General features: G+C 36.7%; 1 protein-coding gene across 4 annotated transcripts in view; it reads right to left on the minus strand.

The window, feature by feature from the left end:
* KIFAP3 (kinesin associated protein 3) overlaps positions 1-21,307 on the minus strand; it is a 208,934-nt gene that overhangs the window by 75,971 nt on the left and 111,656 nt on the right. For all 4 annotated transcript variants that reach the window (XM_074221981.1, XM_074221979.1, XM_074221978.1 and 1 more), the window contains one exon: positions 3,312-3,412. In XM_074221981.1, coding sequence (XP_074078082.1) covers positions 3,312-3,412 — 101 coding nt within the window. The remainder of the gene's footprint in view (positions 1-3,311; positions 3,413-21,307) is intronic.

Consider the following 21,307-nt stretch of genomic DNA (forward strand, 5'->3'; position numbering starts at 1 on the left):
CAGTATTAAATTGGACAATGAATGGAGCCTAAAATAAAGAGATAGCAAGAGGCACTTCTCAATGTTTCCCAAAGTATTTGTTACTTAGGAAACTAGTCCTATGGACTCCCTGTTTCCCCACCATTAGGACCATTTATGCCTCCCATTTGACACTGTCATGAAGTTTCTTCCTCAAAACTGCTGGGCATCATTTCAAAGAGAACAAACATTCTGTTAAACACCAAGAAATTCCAATGTCAGCAATGGCTTTAATAAGCAAGCTTGCCATTTGTGGCCCCTGATGAGCTCCAAGCTTTTCTGGCAGCCAGTGTCTGCTGCTCTGCAGAGAATGTTCATTACAGCTCAGTGAATGATGAGTGAACTGAGAGGAATCATGGATCTAATTGAAATTTCCATGCTTCTTTTATATTGCAATAAATGTGGCACTGGGTGGTTATAAACCATGTCAACATTCCCCGTAAGTGTGCCGTAATTGAGCCCTGAAGTGAAAGTTGTAGGTGGGCATCACTGCAGGGAGAAACTTAGTCCACTGTGAACTTTGGTTTTCTCAAGAAATTGCCTCCTTCCTATTGCAAAACTGCAGAGAATAATGTTTACAATAGACTGTAATATAACTTTGCTGTTCCCATTAAAACTGAAGGTTCAAAAAGAAAATTTCTTGGCCTTTTGGAAAAAGTTTGAGGAAATTTTAATCAAGAAACATAAACCATAAATGTTCTGAAAACTTTCCATGGCAAATTCCTATTAAAGTCATGTTTGATGTTAGAACATTTGTCAAGGATGCATAAGTGGTGGTAGAGTTCTTGAAAAGATGATAAGAAACATTTTACATATAAGACTTTGGATTCCAGGATCAATATTAACAATGCTTCAAAAGATATACTGACAGTAGTTTTAACGTGTTCATATTTCTATATTCTTTTCCTTTTTAAATAAAATTTCATGTTTAAAGCTGTTTAAGCCCTGTAATTCAGAAAAAAGGGGTTATAATGTAGAAAGTCAACAATAGAATTTTCTATCCAAATTTACTTTGCATTTCTTTTTTATTTGCCCTAACTATCCTGTGATTTTAGGCTAGGTAAGACTCCTCACCCTAGACAAGAACATTATTCTGGCTTGGCTGATTTCCAGCTCATATCCTGTAGTCCATGAATTTGGACACAAAATAGGATTAGAAAAGAAGCCCCCTTTGAAATTGCAAAGCAGAGGCCTTGAGGACACATGGAGCAGGAGGGCAGTAAATCACCTGGAATCCCCCTCTGACAGGGCTACTCTTTTATTGAAAACTTGTTTTGACAAGGGGCTTGATGACATAGAGCAATGGCCATAAGCTGACACAGGGCATTTTGATGAGGATCCCTGTCTGTTAAGATTTGTTGCATCTTCTTTTGAAAGGTGTATTTTCCACAAACAACTATAATTAGGTTGCCTCTTGGAATAAGGCCGGATGGCTTGTGAAACTTTTAAGTTGTGTTCCCCACCCCCCTTTTAATTAAATTTCCTGAAGGTGTAACTTTAATTCATTAATAGGAAACACAATTATATTCAAACTTGATTTGGATGAGAAGGATACTTAATTTAAATTAGTGAAAAGACAACATTTTTAAAAGTTTTATTTCTTTCAAGTAATCTCCAATTAAAGTAACAAATGCTGCCTGGTAGAAATTTTTAAGAAAGTTATCAACTGAGAGTAAAAAAGTGTCCTGGGTTTGCATAAAACTGGGTTCTATTATTTTGCTCTACTACTTAATAGGACATCAAATCTTGTCAAAATCAATCATGTCCTTCAGAACACAAATAAAATAATATACTTTTTATTAAACCAAAATAAAAATTTTGCTTCACTCCACAGTCAGCATATTTTTGGTGGGACATGGACAAGAAAGTCTCAGGATAAGAAGGTATGATGGACTAAAATTGTGCCACTGGAGAATGTAAGTTCCATGGAGGTAGGAACTTAACTTTTGTCTTTATCCCTAGCTCTTGGCAGAATGCAGTGCTCATATTAAATACTTCATAAGTGTGGACTTACTGATGGAGAGAAGAGAACCCAGATGGTCTTTAGGACTGTCTGGCAATTTCTGAGGCATTGACAAGATGCTCGTAGATATCCAGGGTCTGACTATTTACCAAGTTGTTTAATAAGTGTAACAGAAGCCAATTCCACATTTACTTATTATAGAATAGAGAGCCAGAAAGGACTTTAGAGGATATTTAGTTATTCAGGATTAAAGACTGGACGTCTGGTCTGCTACCACTCCACCTCACTCGTCCCCATGACACAGCAGGTACCCTCCTGACCTGTACCCCCTCCCCACCATGATGGAGAAAACTCAACATTGGATTCTGGATCAAATTGATCTGGTCATGAGTGAGAGGGCCTCCAGCTTCCCTCTGCCCTCTGTAAGTCACTCCCCTAACTTGTCTTTATTATTGGGTGGAACAGCAAGGACTTGCTACTGGTACCATTTCCGGAGTGCATAATCCTTCTGCCTTCCAACCTCTGCTTTCTAGTTTTTTCTCAAGGGGTGATAATCAAATGAACTCTCCCTTTGACCTCTCTGATGTGACGGCTGGGGCCTCCTGGCTCCATTCAGAAGCCCTGGGGTGTGGAAGCTCAGGCTGCCTCCCCCCTGGATGCTTCCTTTTCTGCCACCGTCCACAACTGTCAGTTCCATCTTCTGCTCACTCTTCCACCCCTTCTCTCGGCCTCTGCTAATTCAGTTGGAATCTAGTTTTAGAGTTAACAAAGTACTTTTCATGCTGGGCCTGGACTTCCCTGAATGCACTCATAAGGATATATTGTTCCATTACCCACCAAAACATACTAAACTGCTTGGTTGTGCCCTCGAGTCAGTCAGTGGCACAGCCCAAATTTCTGAGTAAACACATGCTGACCTGAGATGAACAGGAATGAGATCACACCATTCCATCTCTTGTCTCCTTGCATATGGGGTGATCCCTCATATCTCAAATGCATTAGCTCAGGCTCTGCCACCAAGAGGGGGATCTTGCTTATCCTCTGGTTGTTCATGCTCTTAATTGTTAGATGGCATTGTTTTCTGTGTACTTTGAATTCACTTATTTATGTACATATGGCATATTTCCCCAAAAGAGTGGAGGTTGCTTTAGGACTGGGTCACTTCTCTATTTGTCATTGTATGGACAGGGCTATTTAATAAATGTTTGTTGAACTAAAATGATTCATTTAATTTTCAAAGTATAAACAGAAGAGGCAAAGAAGGGGCAGGGAAAGGAAAGAAAGAAAAATAGACATCTTGCAAATTTTTCTTAAAAAAAGAAATATTTACCTGTGGTATACAATCAGTATATGCAAACATTGATTTAAATCGGTCATCCATGCTTATATGGTAAAGAACACACATTGCTATTTGCTTATAATTTTCATTTCCTGAAATGAAAAATCACATGTGATATTTTAGTATATCATCCACAAATACAAGTACATATAATTTATTTTTAAATTCTTAAATGCTTATCCAGTGTTCAAAATCTGACAAACTTTAAGTTCCCTACTTTAATTGTTGTCACATGACAATCAGAAGGCTTGTATTGTACTCAAATTATCTTTGAAAGACACTAAGATCCCCCCAAAATGAATGTATTTTAATTAAAGTGAATAGCTTAAGAAAACTTTCAGAAAAAATAGTAAAGCTACAATTATAGATAGTTGCTACTTTCTTTAAGTATCATATAAAGTATCATATAAGTATCAGTTTTCCTTTATTGACTCTAATTGTATGTGGCTAATAATATACAAAGCAAATTCTTTCCTTCACTATTAGTGTTAGTAATAATATTTAGGATATTAAACTAAAAACCAGATAGATTAATTGTCCTCTATAGTATAAACTACAAAAAACAAAATACATCCTCCAACTGAATACCACCTTCTGAGAACAAAAAACACTGGATTTAGTCACAAGAGCTGGATTTAAACCTAACTCATTGTCAGACTAGTAACTAAACCTCTCTGGGCTTCAATCTCCTCATCTAATAAAAGTAAGGGGCTTGAAGCACTTGAGCTCTAAGATCTTCCTCTAACTCAACATGTACAGAGAATATTTGTCCAAAAAGCACCTTCTAAAGTTGGTGGCAAAGCTAGATGTATAAAACACTTTTCTAACAGAATATTATTCTTAAAAGATCATTGGTTAAATGGAGGTAATGTGGGACAGTAAATCTGAATTCCTGTGTTGGAATCCCAGTTCTGCTACTTACTACTTATGTGGTCTTGTCAAGTCATATGGTTATAGGATTATAGACACACAGCTGAAAGGAACTAAAGTGCCACCCATTTCTTGTACAGATGAAACTAAGACCCAAAGAGAAGAGACTTGCCCAGGTCACACTGGTAGAGTTAGAATTACTTAAACCTATTTATTCCCGACTTTGTAAAATGAGAGGATTGAACTAGATACTCTCACTTGCCTTCCTCTCTTCCTATCCTTAAGCAAGGGGACTTCAATGTCCACCCTGATGCTGCCTCTAACTCTTAAACTTCCCATTCTCATACAAGGATGGTCAAATGTTGGATCTTAGTGTTAGCCACAAGTGTTCTGCAATCAAAACAACTGATCTCACTCTGACCAGGCCTCCTTTATTTGGTCTCAGTGCTCTTAACTCTGTTCTTCATCCTCCATCCACCCTTGCTGGCACTTTGTAATTTTGACCCTATCTAATTCATCTCCACTCAGAACTTATAGCCCTGGATTGCTCCTACCATCTAACTCCTCAATTACAACTCAGGTGCTGCTGACCAGAGCTAGAGGAAGTCACAAACTCTGCTGCCCAGTACATTACAAATTCATGTTATCCACCCTATCAACACTGCAGCAAGGCCTATCAGATTGATTTCCTATCTTGCTCTCCACAGAAACTATTCCTAACCTTTTCTTTTCTCCTCAAAACTTCCAACACTTCCTACCCTTCTCTTTCTCTTGCTTGAGAAGCTTATCTCTTACTTTACCGAGAAAATAAAAGCCATTCAATATGACCTCCATCTTCTCATCTCAAAGCCCCCTTGACATCTTCCACTCTCCAAGCCCAGTCTGGTAATGAGATGGCTCTTCTTGCTGATTTTACATGTGACCTTCATCCCAATCTCTATTCTCCAATAGGTTTTTATCAACAACTATCTCCCTTTAATCTTTTTCTATCTACAATTTCCTTTACCACCGTCTTCGAGCATGGACAACCTGTCCTTCACTGGGTCTAGCCATCTCCTGAAGTTATCATCCCTATAATCTCTTCCCTGAGCCAAATTCCTGGGTGGGGGTGGGAGGGCCAAGTTTTATAGTCTTTCTCTCCACTTTCTCTTTACTCATTCTTCAACTCTTTACAATCTGGCTTTCAACCGTATCACTCAATTGGAAGAGCTCCTGTCCCACTTACCATCAATTGCTTAATTGCCAAATCTGTTGGTATTTTCTTAACTTTGCTGTCTGAGTCATTCTTTCCTCTGGAGCCTTCTAGATCCAGAGGCCAGATATGGATCAGGATGACTGGAGATGGTTTTGGGTGCAATGGGGGTCTTTGGCCTTTTTTAAACTAAGATCTTTCCCAGGTCTCAGTTTGACTGAAATAGTACCCATTCAATGATTAAGGCTAGAAAAGACTACTCACAGATTATTGTTCATCCTTTGTTCTTGAAGAGGACTCTGACTTTAGAGAGGTGGTGTCATGACTTTTAAGTGAATGTGATTTAACAGAGGGAAGACTGTGCAAAGTCACAAAAGACAATGCAGCTCCCTCCTTCCTTTCTTCCTTCCCTCCCTTCCTCCTTATTCTTTCTTCCTTACTTTTCTTCCCTTCACCCCTCCCCTCTTTCTCCTCTCCCTCTGTCTATGGGAAATCATGCCCTTACCTACAGATACTCTGCCCAAAGGAATATAAATTCAGATCTCTAACCTCACAAGATATCGTGGGGTTTACAAGCTAGATTTCTTCCTTAAAGACCTTGCCTTAAACCCAAATTACTCTGGCTCTCACAGATGGGCCAACAATAAATCCCAGTGGGAGCTTCATTTGGTCAATCAGAGTGAGTGTAAATAACAATTGTTTCTGTTTTGACCAGAAACCCTTAAGGGTCTTCCCCTCCAGGATTGATTTTTTTTTTTGACTAGGTAAAAGATGCCATTCTTTGCCTCATTTCTTACCTATATTTAATCACTAAACAGGCACTGCCTTGGTCAAACTGTGACCTGGGAAAGACCTTTGCTTAAGGCCAAGATATCCCACTGCATGGGAGCCATCTCAATTTATCCTGATCTATATATTTTTACTGGACCCAGATGGCTCTGGAGAAGAGAAAGGCTAATGACTGCACAACCCTCCCCTCAATTAAATCCAATTCACTTGCAAGTCATGGCATCACTTCCTGATGTCATGGTCCTCTCTGAGAACAAATGACAAAAACAACAGATGCTTTTGACACTATTGATATGGGTTTTTTTGTGACACTATTCTCTCCTGGTTTGCCTTCTACTGTTTAAATGCTCCTTTTACATTTCCTTTGCTAGCTCATCATCCATATTAAGATCCCTTGTATGAGTATTCTCCAAAATTCTGTCTTGGGACTTCTTTTCTTCTTTCTCTGTATTTTCTCAGGGACCTCATTAACTTCCATGAATTTAACATCTTCATGCACATAGTCCCTCCATCTGCTTATTTATCCACCCATCCATCCATCCATCCATCCATCCATCCATCCATCCATCCAGACATTTGTCTTTCTGACTATATCCAGTTTTCTCCTGAGTTTTAGTTCTGCTCATCAATTACCTATGAGCATTTCAAATTGGATGTCCTAGGGACATATCAAATGTACCTTTCCCCCTCTACCCTTTAGTCCCCAAATCCATTCTTCTTCCAAATTTCTCTATTTCTGTTGAATGTTCAACTGAAATCTCCATTTTGAGAAAGAATCCAAACCAGTCATACTTTACTCTCCAGTTCACCACCACCAGAGTTCAGTTGCTTTCTCCCTCTTCCCCTGGGATTTTCATCTCCCACTGGGGAATTCCTCCCCAAAATCAATTTCAAGGAAGAACTTAGACTCAGTCTCCTTCATTTTCTAGATTTCATCACCAGATCTCCTTGAGGGTATCTCTCTCCTCCCCATCACAACCCCACCCCCCACTTTTACAATTCTTCCTTGAATTTGATAGCCTTTCCTCATTAGAATGCAACCCCCTGAAAGCAGGGGTTGGTTTTTCTTTTTGCTTTTATTTGTTTCTCCAGGGATTAGTTCAGAGCCTGGCCTATACCAAGTGTCTAATAAAATGCCTTTTGATTTGAAGACATCACCATCTTCCCAGAATAGTTGGTTTGTAAACTGGGCATTATTCTTGACCCTTCCCTTTCATTTAGCCAATCAGTTATTGCTATCTTGACTTTTACAGAATCTCTATAATCTGACCCCTCTTTTTACATAGCTTATACCTCAGTTCAGGTCCTCATCTCACATCTTGCCTAAATTATTGAAATGGCCTAATTGGTCTCACTTCCTTAAGTCTATCCTTTCTCTGGTTTATCCTTCACACTGCTGCCAGAATGATTTTCCTTAAGTATCTATCTGACCAAACCCCTTACTCAATAAGCTCCAATGGTTCCCTACTGACTGATAAAATATAAGCTCCTCTGTTTAGCTTTTAAAGCTTTCTAGCTTCACTGTACAATCTTCTCCTACCTCTGGAATCTCACTTCATGACAAAATTCAAGGACCACTTTCTAGAAAAAGCCTTTTGACATTCCCTAAACTACTAGTATCCTCCTTTTCAAATCACCTTGTATTTTAACTACCTCTTTGTATTTATCTTCTTATATTTATCTTCTCTATAGTTATAGACATACTCATCTTCCTTATTAGAATGTTAAGTTTCTTGAGAAAAGGGTTTGTTTCATGTGCCTTATATAGTTATTAGGCTCTTACTAGGTGCTTAAGAAAGACATGCTGACTAATGATTCTAACTTTTGTTGGCTGAAGTCATTGACCTACAAATCACTAAGTATAATGGCAGGCAGATGAGATGGCTTCAACAACAACAAAAAATAAAACAGCTTTTATTGGAAAAAGATCTTTATTCAGTATGTTAACTTTAACCTCTAACACAAAAATAGCCAAAATTACTGATGTTTAGGATGTTTTTTATTTTGCAGTTCTTTTCTGAAATTTTACTCTATTTCAAATGGATTATCTTTTCCTTGATGGCTGGAAGTAATTCATATTGACTTAGTTCCCAACACAGGGCTAAACACATATTACATTATCTAATCAACACTGGTTGCAGGATCTCATTTTTTTTAACACATTCAGAGAATAAAGAGAAGATCTAAAACCAATAGATAATAAGAAAGAGATGTTATGCTACATAACTTTTTCTTAAAAGTCTCAGATTTGAGAAGAATTTTTAAGACTTTAGTATTTCCTACAAAACAAACTGTATATATATAAAGTATTTTGTAACCATAAAATGTTTACATAAGTTAGAAACTAACATGGCATCCTACTTAATATCTTACATCATCTATGTCAGTAAAAAGATGAGCCAGACTCTGAGAGAATGGAGTCTATTCATTTTAGCTGCTTTTATGACTGATATTAAATACCACAGTCAAATTGATCATGAAGACTTCCACAAATAAAAAAAATAAATGACACCATCAGAGCTCTTTGTCTTTCATTTTCCATTTAAGGACTTAATTCACATTTTTCCACTTAATTGAACTTAATTCACAATGACTCTGTACTCCATATTCATCTGTGTGTCATAATTTCTCAACAATAATAGATGCATTGAAATAAAGAAGAATTTTAGTACTTATCCTGACACCTACCTCTCCCCTTTGTTTGTACAAGAGATGAAATATAAAATAAAGTTACTTAATTTTAGAATACACTGAAATATAATTTGCTTTCCATTCATCATAGAATTAGTGAGTTTCTGATTTACTGGTTTGATACATAGGAAAGAACAGAGTGGTATATAGATCACTTTTTATTTCTAATAGTATAAAATTCATAGTGACAGTGAATAGTCAGCCTCAGAACTAGGAGACTCTGGGTTCAAGTCTCTCACCTTGAATGAATACTGACTGATTCAGGACAAATCACTTAAGCTTCTAGTGTTCTAGACTTCTCTTTAACACCTTCAGTTGTAGAGAGGGTGCTGACCTTCATTAATAAAAAAAGTTTATTTCCTCTATCAATGAAATTAATGGTCTAGTCCCTCCTCCTTTAAAATATCTCACACAAAAAGTAAAAGGAAATGAAATATTTCTGCATTGTACAGTGAAGATTAGTAACTAAGTAGGATACCATTAACAAGCGGCTTTGTATTAGTACAACTATTTCCTACATTATAAATGGGGTGCAGGGTGTGTTTAAGGAAGACTAGTACCTTGGTGTGAGGACTGCTGAGCTCTTTTCAGATCTGCTTTCCACCTCTGAGGTCCACCTGAGCCACCTAACTCTCACCTGTGGCTCCACAGTGGCCACGACCCAAGTAAACCATTTTGGCAGGTGGGCTAAACTAGGTTGAGGGTAACCGAGGGAGTCTCAAACTCAGTGATGAGTAGTGGGGAACATCTACCCCAAGCATGTGAAGTCTTCTTCTGTTGCAGTGGGCAGAGGAGAACAATTTGTTCCAATTATTATGAAGCCAGCTGAAGCAGGTGCTGTGGAGCACTCAGAGCTTGATTAGAGATTGAAGATGTCAAGGTCATCCACTGCATCTAGAGTCATCATCAGGTGTTTTGACTCTGTATTGCTATTACAGATTGTGATGACTTTGGAAGGGAGAGTAAGGTGGATGACACTGACACTATGCAACTCTACCTCATTCAAATCCAATTTACACAGGCAACAAAAGGCATCACTCACAACTATTCCTCAAAGTCTTGTGGCGACAGGCAAGTGACAAAGCAGCAGGTGTGGATATACTGGCAGTGTAGTCACAACCCTGAACCTGGGTGACTCAGGCCATTGGGGCATTTCTCTACTGAAAGCAGCAGTGGGATTCAGCTCCCTGGATGACTGAACAGCCCTTTAAGGATGGCACTGCTCACCTCTTGATGTGAGGAAGGGGCTAGAAAAAAATGTCCTAAAAATTATCTACTTACCCAACCCTGGCCTGATTACTACAGCAGGTGGGGAATCCCATAGTGCAGTTAAGACACAAAAAAAATCTACAAAAACTTCAAGAAGGTTCCATGGAATGTGCACACAGTCATATACAACACAAGGTCCAATACATCTGAAAGATGAACAGCTCTCGTTGCGAGAGAACTCAGCACATATGATATCCGAATAGCAGCCCTGAGTGAAACAAGACTGGCAAATGAAGGCTAGCTTACTGAAGTCAGAGCTGGATACATGCTTTTCTGGAGTGGCTGCAGTGAAACGGAACACTGTGAAGCTGGGGGTAGTTTCATAATCAAAACTAATCTAGTCAACATTCTTGACAGTCTACCAAAGGAGTGAATGACAGGATCATGACAATGAGCTTGCCACTTCCAAGAAAACACCATGCCACTATCATCAGTGCCTATGCTCCCACCAAGATGAACACTGATGAAGTTAAAGAAAAATTTTATGAAGACTTAGAGACTCTAATCATCAATGTACTATAAGAGGATAATCTTAATTCTGTGTGACTTTAATGCTAGAGTGGGCTCAGATTACCAGATGTGTCAGGGAGTCCTTGGGAGGAATGGAGTTGGAAACAGTAACAGCAATGGTCACCTTCTACTGAAGACTTCTACTGAAGACTTCTCATGACCTCATCACAAATACTGTTTTACCTAAACATAATAAAACTTCTTGGATGCACTCTCATTGAAAATACTGGCATCTATTAGACTTTTTGATTGTAAGGAGAAGAAACAGTCAGGATGTGAGAGTGACAAAGACAATGTGTGGTGCAGTGCTGGACTGATGACAGACTCATCCTCTCTAAGCTAAATATTCAAATTCAAAAGAAGCAGTGGCCCCAAGGCAAAGTGAATACTAGAAGAATTAATGTCAAGAGATTAGTGTTCCTCTTCAGAAAGAGTCCAGGAATAGTCTGATATGGTGTTTGCTGCCCTATAATTCCAGAAAAAATGCCAAGATCAGAACAGTCTGTATATAACATTTGTAGATCTGACCAAGACCTTTGATACCATCAGTCATGAGGGTTTATGGAACATTATGTCAAAATTTGGTTGTCCAGAGAAGTTCATCAGTATTTATGTCAATTTCATGATAGCGTGCTTGACTACATTCTGGATAGTGGACGAGGCTCTCATCCAATGATAATGATTTCCCAAGTCACCGAGGGATTAAAACAAGGATGTGTCCTTGCTCCCATACTTTTTTTTTTAGTTTTTTTTTGCAAAGCAAATGGGGTTAAGTGGCTTGCCCAAGGCCACACAGCTAGGTCATTATTAAGTGTCTGAGACCGGATTTGAACCCAGGTACTCCTGACTCCAAGGCCAGTGCTTTATCCACTACACCACCTAGCCGCCCCGCTCCCATACTTTTTTAGCATGTTTTCAGCCATGTTACTGAACACCTTCACTGAGGACAAACCAAAATCAAAGTGGAGGGAGTGTTAGTGCATGCTCTTCTGCTTGCAGATGATTGTACATTCAATGTAGCTTCTAAAGCTTAGATACAACAGTATAGATGGATTCTCTGCTGCTTGTGTTCATTTTGCTCTAACAATTAACACCAAGAAAACACAGGTGCTCCATCAGTCATCACCACACCATCCATATGTGGAACCATTGATTATAGAAAACGGAGAAGTTTTAAGGACTATAGACAAGTTCACTTACTTTGACAGTGTCCTTTCCAAGGAGGTACACATTGACAATGAGGTTGACACTAGCACCACCAGAGCAAGTTCAGTATTTGGGAAGCTCCAAAAAAAAGTATGGGAAAGAAGAGGTATTAGACCAACTACCAACTGAAGGTCTAGTCATTGGGCTGACCTCATTGCTATATGCCTATGAAACCTGGACAATCTACCAGCACCATGTCAGGAAACTGAGTTGCTTCTATTTAAATGGTCTTAGGAAGATTCTGAAGTTCACCTGGCAGGAGAAGATACCAGACACTGAGGTCTTTTCTTGAGCTAAACTGCCTAGTATTCCAACATTACTACAGATACTACATCATAGTTGGATGGGCTAGACATGTTGTTATAATGCCAGACATACATTTGATAAAAATCCTAATTTTTGGAGAACTCATACCAGGCAAGCACTTACAAGGCGGGGTCAGAAGAAGTTATACCAAGACATCCTGAAGGTATCAACGAAGAACTTTAGAATTGATTGTACAGCATGGGAGACTGGCACAGAACTGCCCAGCATGGCATGCCCTCATCAGTGAGTGTGCTGCACTCTATGAGGAAGGTTGAACTACAGCAGCTCAAAGGAAACATGACATCTGTAAGTTTACAGTACCCACCCCAGTGTTCACATGGACTATTTGTGCCCTGTGGTAGAGCATTCCGAACTAATATTGGTCTGACTGGCCACAATATGACATACTGAAATTTGTTTCAAACATAGTGATGTCATTTTGGTGGTCTTCAGTAATGAAGGACAAGAACCAACATTATAAATAAAAATTGTCTAAAAATATACGTAAAGATATTTCAATCTTTCAGATCATAATTTTAAGAATGTACTTTACTTCCTATCCTAAAACAGTAAACATGAATGCCTAAGTTCTATTTAATTTAGATTAGTGAGATGCAATGTCACCAGTTGTACATCTGGGACATAACAAAAAAAATAGAAAAAATAACTTTGTATATCAATAAGCCTTTTTGAAGCAGAATTATACATATTATATATATATTATATATCATATCATATATACATATTGTATATATTGTATATATATATACACACATTATATGTACATATATATACATATTATATGTGTTAGGCATCATGCTAGGTACTGGGAATACAAAGACAAAAAATGAAATTCCTGACTTCAAGGAGTTTACATTCTATCAGGGGGAATCTATATCTATATATGATTACATACAGTAAAAATAACGTAGACTTGCATAGCAGGTTGGGGAATTAGGAAAAAGCAAGAGACATTTTTGCTCTCCAGTTGCAAAAAAGAAATGAATGCTACTCCAGATGCTTCCCTGAAATGAAGGATCTGGAAGGAGCCCTCCACTCTCCAACCTCCACCCTCTCCAATCAAGGAGGCAAAGGACCTAAGGGCAGGGGTAACTGATTAAGTGTGGGTTCCAGGGTTGATATGATCCTAAAGATGAGGGGCACAATGAAATCCAGAGGAGACCCATCAGGTGGGAAATGATGAGGACAATCATGGGGTACAACCAATGCAAAGATGTAGAGAAAGAAGATGGGAGTTTCATGTGAGGAGTCATGAAAATAAGATGAGACAAAATTCAGGTTACACGTTTCAAATGACAAACACTCCTAATGGTGTATAAGAATGCATTCTTTCATGTTTAACTTTCTTCCCCAGAATTTAAGGGGCTTTTGAATGCTTTCATTTTGGGATCAAAAATTCTTAAACATGACTAGTTGACAAAAGGTTATGGCCACCTAATATTTACCCATATTACCAATATTAAATGCTTTTTCTATTTTCCAGTTATTACACCAATAATGCTTTTAAAAAAAGAAATGATTTAAAATTAGCAGGACATGCTGGTTTGTATTGGAGAAATATGAGGAATCGATGATAATATACCAGATGAGAGTCTTAAGTGTAAATATTATTCATTGTAAGTTAAAATCTACTGAAATTGAATAGAGGTGTAGAAAGTGTGTGTGTGTGTGTGTGTGTGTGTGTGTGTGTGTGTGTGTATAAATAAAACAGTTCTATATGCTAATTAAATATATATATATATAATATATATTGTGGGTAATAGTGGAAGAATTTTGGAAAATGAGGTTCTAAAGTAGGAAATTATGATGGGTAGAAAGAGAGAATTGCTCCAAACAGATTACAAGGGCAGATCTTTAAAGATAGAAAGATGAGAAAGAAGAACATTTATTGAAGTAAAGATTTGGGGAAAAGAATCCAAAATGGCATTTCAGTATGAAAATGTGGAACTGACCCAGAAATCAGGAGACCTGAACTATTGCCCTAATTCTGACTATAAACTACTTGGTGATCTGGAGTAAGTCATTTGAATCATTTTGTTCTTAGGTTGAACTAGATGATTTCTTAACTTCTAGTTCTAAAATTCTATCTCTAAAGTTTTAAGACTTTTACAGCAGATCACTATGCTTCTTTCTCAATAGACAATAGAAAAATTCAGTACTGAACTCAAATTAAGAATAAAATTACATTAATGTACACATTAATGGCATAAATGAAAGCAATAAAAATGATCAATTCCTATAAATGAGTAATTTTATATTGCTTTTATGTAAAGCATCCCAACTTAAAAGTTTTTCTCTCTCAGTTATCTGATTCTTATGATCAGCATGTTTTTAAAAAAATAAATTTTTCTTATATTTTATCTAAAAATTTAATTTCCCCTCCCCATCAGAAAACCATTTCATCTAACTTATAATTACATAAGAGAAAGAAAAAGAGAAAAATCAGCAAAACTAATTAATAATAAAATTGATTACACACTCATACACACACACACACACAAATGTATATGTTTTTCCACACTTGTTGACTTCCTCATCTTTACAAAGGAGTGTGGGGAAGTATTTTTTTCATGTCTCTCCTTCAGGACCAAGCATGTTCTTTATAATTTTACAACATTCATTTTTAATTGTTTTGAGGCTGATATTTTCATTTACATTGTTGTCAACATTATATATATATATACATATATATATATATAATTTTCTTAACTGCTAACTTGATTTTGCATCAGTTTATGTTAAATTTTCCATGCTTCTCCACATTATATTTGCAGTTTCTTACTATATTAATATTTCATTACAGTCATGTACTGCAATTTCTTTAGCCATTCTCAACTGATGGAAATTTTACTTTGTTTCTAGATTTTTACTACCTCAAAAAAGTGTTACTATAAATATTTTGGTATATATGGGGCAATGAGCATCATTTTTAATAGAATGGAACCCATAGGCAGACCGACTTTGTATTCCAGGATCAGTCACCAGAACACTGAAGCTTAAATAAGTCAGTGTGGCAACCAAAGTAAAGAAATTCTCTAATTTTAACAGGTCAAGGGCTCCTTGCCAAGACCAGTCATCTACAGTCCTTGAAAACTAATGAGTACCATATGCAAGATAAGAGTCAAATTATCTAGTTGTAAAAGATCTTAGTCTACTATCCTTCCTACAAGAGGCATGAGTTGGCAGAAAATGCCTTAAAAGAGACCTCTGAGGCCATCCATTCAAATCCAAATAGGAATGTCCTCTATAACATCCATAGTAATTAGCTTCCTTTTTGTAGCTGTAGAATATTCTCTTTGATTCTGAAAGACTAGTAGCAGAAAATAAAGGAGAACTCACTATATCCCCCCAAAACCCTATGTCAGTTTAGGCAGCCATTCTACATGCTTTGAAGTTTTTTCTTCTTTGATATTTTAGTGGATCTCTGCTATCAAATGAGATATCTGCAAAATGACTCATAAATCTTAAGTACTAGCTATAATATCACCAAAATGAATATTTCCTCTGTAAGTGCAAATTCCAACCCCTCCATGTCATTTAATAAGCTGCAAATTTTGCTCTGCCCCAAATTCTCCAAGAGGTACACTCCCTCTTTAAGGTTACATCCGGCTCTATAGAATAAAGTATATGTGATGGCTCTTTGGAATAAAGTATATGTGGCAACAAAAATGAATCCAGGATGACCTTTTCTTTGGACTTTTCAGTTCATTGTGTTTGACCTGCTTGAGCTCCTCAATATTTTCTTGCCAAGCTGCTTCCTCACTCTAGACTCTGGGTTTTCCCCTGGAGGAGCTCTTCCACTCATTCCTAATCCATGTTTCCTAGAATAACTGAGGATGATTAGGAAAGAAAGCATGATGTGAAAGTGGAAGAAGAAATGAAAACAAGGATGGCTTTTCTTGACAAATGTGGCACCCCCCTCAGGTTGGGTGGATGACTAGGTTTCTTGGCAGAGTGGACTTTGGGGGTGGTGTTTAGATCTCTGACTTGCTTTTCCTCCAATTCTGACACTTTGTGTCCTCTGACCATTTTATCTGGTTTGTAAGGCATGATTATTGCTTAGACCTCAAGTCTGTCCTCCTTTTGGTCCCAGTGCTATGAGGAGACCCCAGGGAATATGGCAGAGTCACCAGTGTATCTACAGAATTGACTGAATAAATGTGCTGTGTTCTCCCTCCTCAGTATTTCATTGCCTGAGACCAGTCATAGACAATGAAATTTGCCATTTTCATTGGGGAGAAAACTATTGCCAACAAGGCTTTACAGACAAATGTAATCAGTGTAGTAACCTGAAGCCTAGCTTAGATTCTAGACATTACCAACAACCTAGTTATGTGACATAGCTCTTTTCATTCTCAAATAACTAGTACATTTTTCTAAATATGAATACAACTTGTATACTTGGTAAATTTCATCACAAAAATATATTTTTATCAGATGATTCTATCTAACAAAAGGAGTTAACAAATTAGGAAAGGAAGGAAGACATGACCTGGAAAAGTTTCTGAAATTATCCTGCACTTATTCCTCTAACAACTACAGTGCATGAGAAATAGTAGAGGCTCTTTGGTAGTCAGCAAATTGTTATTTAAAACCTATTCTACTGCTTTTCATTCCATATAGTAATAAACAGTTTCTAAGAGAGATTATATGATCAGAGTGAAGTTTAGAGTTTAATCCCTAATTATGAGCCAATCTTTTACATATCTTTGGAATAAAAAGTTCCAACTTAGTTTCTAAATATACCATTTTTAAGATTAAGAAATATTTATAACCTTACTAAATGACTTTCTTAAGAAATAATGGGAGTTGATTTTTGTAAAACACCTCACTAAGAGCCCCAAACTCTACCCAAATGGTTAGCATTCTCCTGTGAATAGTAGGTATTTCAAAAAGGCTCCCTTATGACTAGTAGACATCAATTATACCCCAATAGCAGCACAAATAAGTAGAACTACTTTGCCAACAGTCTGCATGTTGGCACAGCACCAAAGGTTAAATGAATTTCAAGCAACACAGTGAAAAGGTTGACAGTTTTGAGAACAAGATCCTTAATGACTTGAGGTAGATTAGTCAAATCTACTCAAGGAGTAAGGGGAGGGTAAAAATAATGTCCCAGTCATTATGGAATCCTTTGGTATTTGTGGTAATAAACATAAATTATGATGAACTCATTGGGTATTAAATGCAGAGGTCATAAGTACTTCGATAGGATTTCCACAGGAATTTACCATTAATTAACTGAACCGTTGTTTGAAAGTGTTACCTGAATTATCTTAGCACTTCTGCAGCCATTCCAGAAAATTTGGTCATTCCCAGATGAGGGCAGTTAATGCCTTAACAAAACCAATCATTAACTCCAGTAAATGATTTTGTGGGAATTATTGCTGTTATAAAATACATTCAAGAGTTTATAGAAACAACTCTTATTTTTAAAATAAATTTGCAGCTGTAAGTCAGCTAGAACAGCTGGAATGGAGAAGGAAAAAAAAATCAAAACTAAAATCCCTGGGCTGCTTTTTCAATTGATTTTCTGCCAGTTAAAAGGCATAATACATACTGATTAGGTTCTGAATTCAAAAATGTCTTGTTTCTCTTCACTTCCACCCCCATCCCAACTAATTTTCTAAGACATTTGGGATTTTGAGACCTGTATTCTCCATTTATAACTCAGTCAAGTCAAAATATGAGTTCTGAACACCAGAACTCTAAACTAAATTTCCGTTTCTGCTGTAGGCCCAGCCGAATACTCTGTGAAGAGAGTGAAAACACAAATTATGGGCCCCATTATTAGCCAGATTCTCATTCTCCTATATACTTCATGTCTGCCTTCTAAAAACAGGACTCCCTTTGAAGTCAACAAAGACTTGAAATCCAGATGAGAGTGGTGTGGCAATATGAACACATCTGTATCAAAATGAAGCTGTACTGAAGCACACTGGAACATCTATATGGTGCAATATTTTCAGGAAATAAGTATTGTTATGTTGAAACCTATTTAAATATGTCATAATGAATATCACTAGGCCAGGGGTTCTTAACCTGGGTTCCATAGACACTAAAGTGGTCTAAATATGAATGGGAAAAATAACATTATTTTATGAATTTAAAAATCTTATCCTGAGAAAAGGTCCATATGTTTCACCAGACAGTCAAAGTGGTTCATGACACAGAGAAGGTTAAGAACTTTGAATTACATAAAATAGATTGTCTTCTTCTTTTGGAAGATTAGCAAGGCAAATTCAATTTTTATTTTTTTAAACTAATGCCTTCAATTCCACAAACACTTATGAAGTGTCATTTATTTGGATTTCTGCTGTGTCTTGGCTTTAAAAAGCATACATGAAACTGGATATAAATATAAAGATCAGATGCTTTTTTGTTTTGCAGGTAATTTGGCCTTAGATATCTCTAAGTTGTATAACCCTGGCCAAGTCCCTTAGCTGAGGTTTTCCTCAATCAGAAAATGGGAATAATAATAATAGTAGCATCTACCTTGTAAAGCTGAGAATCAAATGAGATCTTTGTTTTTTAAAAAAAGAAAAGGTGCTTAGCCCAAGTCCCTGATCCATCAAAGTATAGAAAGCTTATTCTCCCTTGCCCTTTATGTTTTTGCTCCTATGGGTATAAGCTAATGGGCTTTTCTGAGTTCTATAACAGAATAGATAGCCACGTCTATCATTTGGAATTCATAATACAATTTATACTATGAAAGGGTTGAAAAAATAAGCAATCAAAAATTATGTGAATAAGATAAAGAATTTGTAGGTCAATGTTAATGTACAAAATGTCAGATTTTAGAGGTAATTTTCTGAATAACTGAAGGAGATAATGATGAATTTTGTGCATTCAGTTGTTTCATAAAAACCAAAAAGTTACTGAACTTGTTAACTTATCAAGGGGATGTTAGATACATTAAAATTGCAAACTAAGTGTGCATTTCTATGAAATCCAATAATTTGTGGTTTACTGTGTACAACTGTCACGCTATACCATGATGTTATTTTTCTGAACCTTTTCAACACAATGTATTCCATTATTTTATTACCTATTTATGTAATATTCTTTTATAATATATCCAGAGAAGCAAGTGTTAATACAAAAAGAAGCACTTTACACAGTAGCTTTTAATCATAGCAAATTTCAGCAAGAATCTAAATGCTATATAAATATGCATTACCATAGTATAAATAAGGACAAAAATCCTTTAATAGTAACATTTTTTCTAGTCAATAAGTTCCTTCCATTGACCTATTACTTAATGTGCTTTAGTCAGTTTTTACTATACAGAAATGGAGACACCTCAGGCAATGTTCACACACAACATATTAGAACCAGCTGCTGCAGAAGAACCTTTAAGAAAAAAGGCTTCTTGATTTAATTGGGAAAACAGGAGGAAGCATAAATTTTACTGCCATTAATAACTTCAAGCAATCTTGATATGACTTTACCTCACCCTGACGGCTAGACATGTGCTTTGTGTTAGGGTGTTGGCCACATCTGACCCTTATTGTTTGCTCACTTGATCAGGTAGGAAAATGTAGGCTTTTTTTATAGGATAAATGAGGCCTATTAACATTGGGAAATAGTGCAGTAGCCTATGAGGAGCTGTTCTCTAAAACAGATGTGTGAAATTCCATAATAAGTTTGGTAACAAAAATGGTCAAAATGCAAAAGTCATTAAAAAAATCTTTTAGTTTTATTTAAAGTTGCCATCATTAAGGCAAATGAGTTTTTAAAAAGCAAAAGAGCACTAATGTAAAAACAAATCACTTCAGTTTTGAAAGAGCATTTAGGATGATCAACTTGGAATAAAAGTATATAATATTTGCTGTTCATAACCAAAACCTATTAAGTGCAAATATTATACTATTTGCATTATCTCAGTTTTGAAATAGTATTTGGGGTGAACCAACCCCAAGTATCTAAGGGAAGTATACAACACCTCTATTTACAAATCCCAATCTACAAGCTAATAAGCAGGTATTATTTTTGCATTAGTTGACAGTTTATGAAATTAAAAATTAAATCACACTTAAGCATGATTTTAAAATATGAATATAAGAGAATTGTAGATGTCAGAAGTCAAATTTTTGAATGTTGTTTTGAGGGCATTTGATGTGATGGTCAGAGGAAATATACTTAAATTTTAAGAGATCAAAGTTTGGAGTCCAACACTATCTGCTTTGGCCATCTCCAGAAGAAAGTGAAATCAGACTTGTCTCAACTGGAAGAGAACAAACTTGTATCACTTAACTCTTGACCTGGAACAACTCTCTATATGTTGATGAAATGTTTCTACAACACTGGAAAATACCCTCAGACTCAGATGAATAAAGTGTAACCTTTCTAGATTCTTAGTAGGAATCAAAACCAATTCAGGATCTGCTCTTTTAGGATCTGATGTTCCCTCTTCCCCATATTTTTATACTAACTTGGAATATTTTTAGACACTCTTAATTTACCTGTTAAAAAGGATAGTTTGGCTTGACCTTGCACTGAAGAAAGCTCAGATTCCTTTTCTGAATGACTAATGTGAACATAAGAAATAAACACAACAAATGCTCCTGAATCTGAATTCTAATTTTTTTGACACTTTAAAAAGCACTTTCTGCATAAGCTAATCAAGCAAATTAGCAAAGATTTATAAGAGACCTTAAAAGATCAATGTTGGGATGCAGATAAAAATTTTAATCAAAATTTAAAATATAGCCTAGAACACTGGTCTTGTACTACTTTAGATAATTAATACTTCTGATTAATTCATGGATGAATTAATTGAAAAAGTTCTTACTCTTTGTGCCTGGAGTTTTATTAGGTGTGGGTGGATCCTAATACAAAGAATGAAACAATTCTTACTCTTGTGGAGCTTACATTCAATTGGGGAGACAACATCTACAGACAAAAGTATATAAGGAATAAAGACAAGCTAATAGTCTTCATTCCTTGCTGGATTGTATTTCTAATTCTCCACAGGCCTTCACAATGGAAGCTCACCCTAGTCCTGGGCCCTCCACCTCTGCCCTCTGGTTGCCTAGGCCCCCCGCCCCCAACTCCATTTTAAGGAGGAAGTCCAAGACAATCATATCTTCTTCCCTTCTTCAGAGAGGGATCCTCCAATCAGGTGGAAATT

This window comes from Macrotis lagotis, chromosome 2 (assembly GCF_037893015.1).
Source record: "Macrotis lagotis isolate mMagLag1 chromosome 2, bilby.v1.9.chrom.fasta, whole genome shotgun sequence".
Lineage (NCBI taxonomy): Eukaryota > Metazoa > Chordata > Mammalia > Peramelemorphia > Peramelidae > Macrotis > Macrotis lagotis.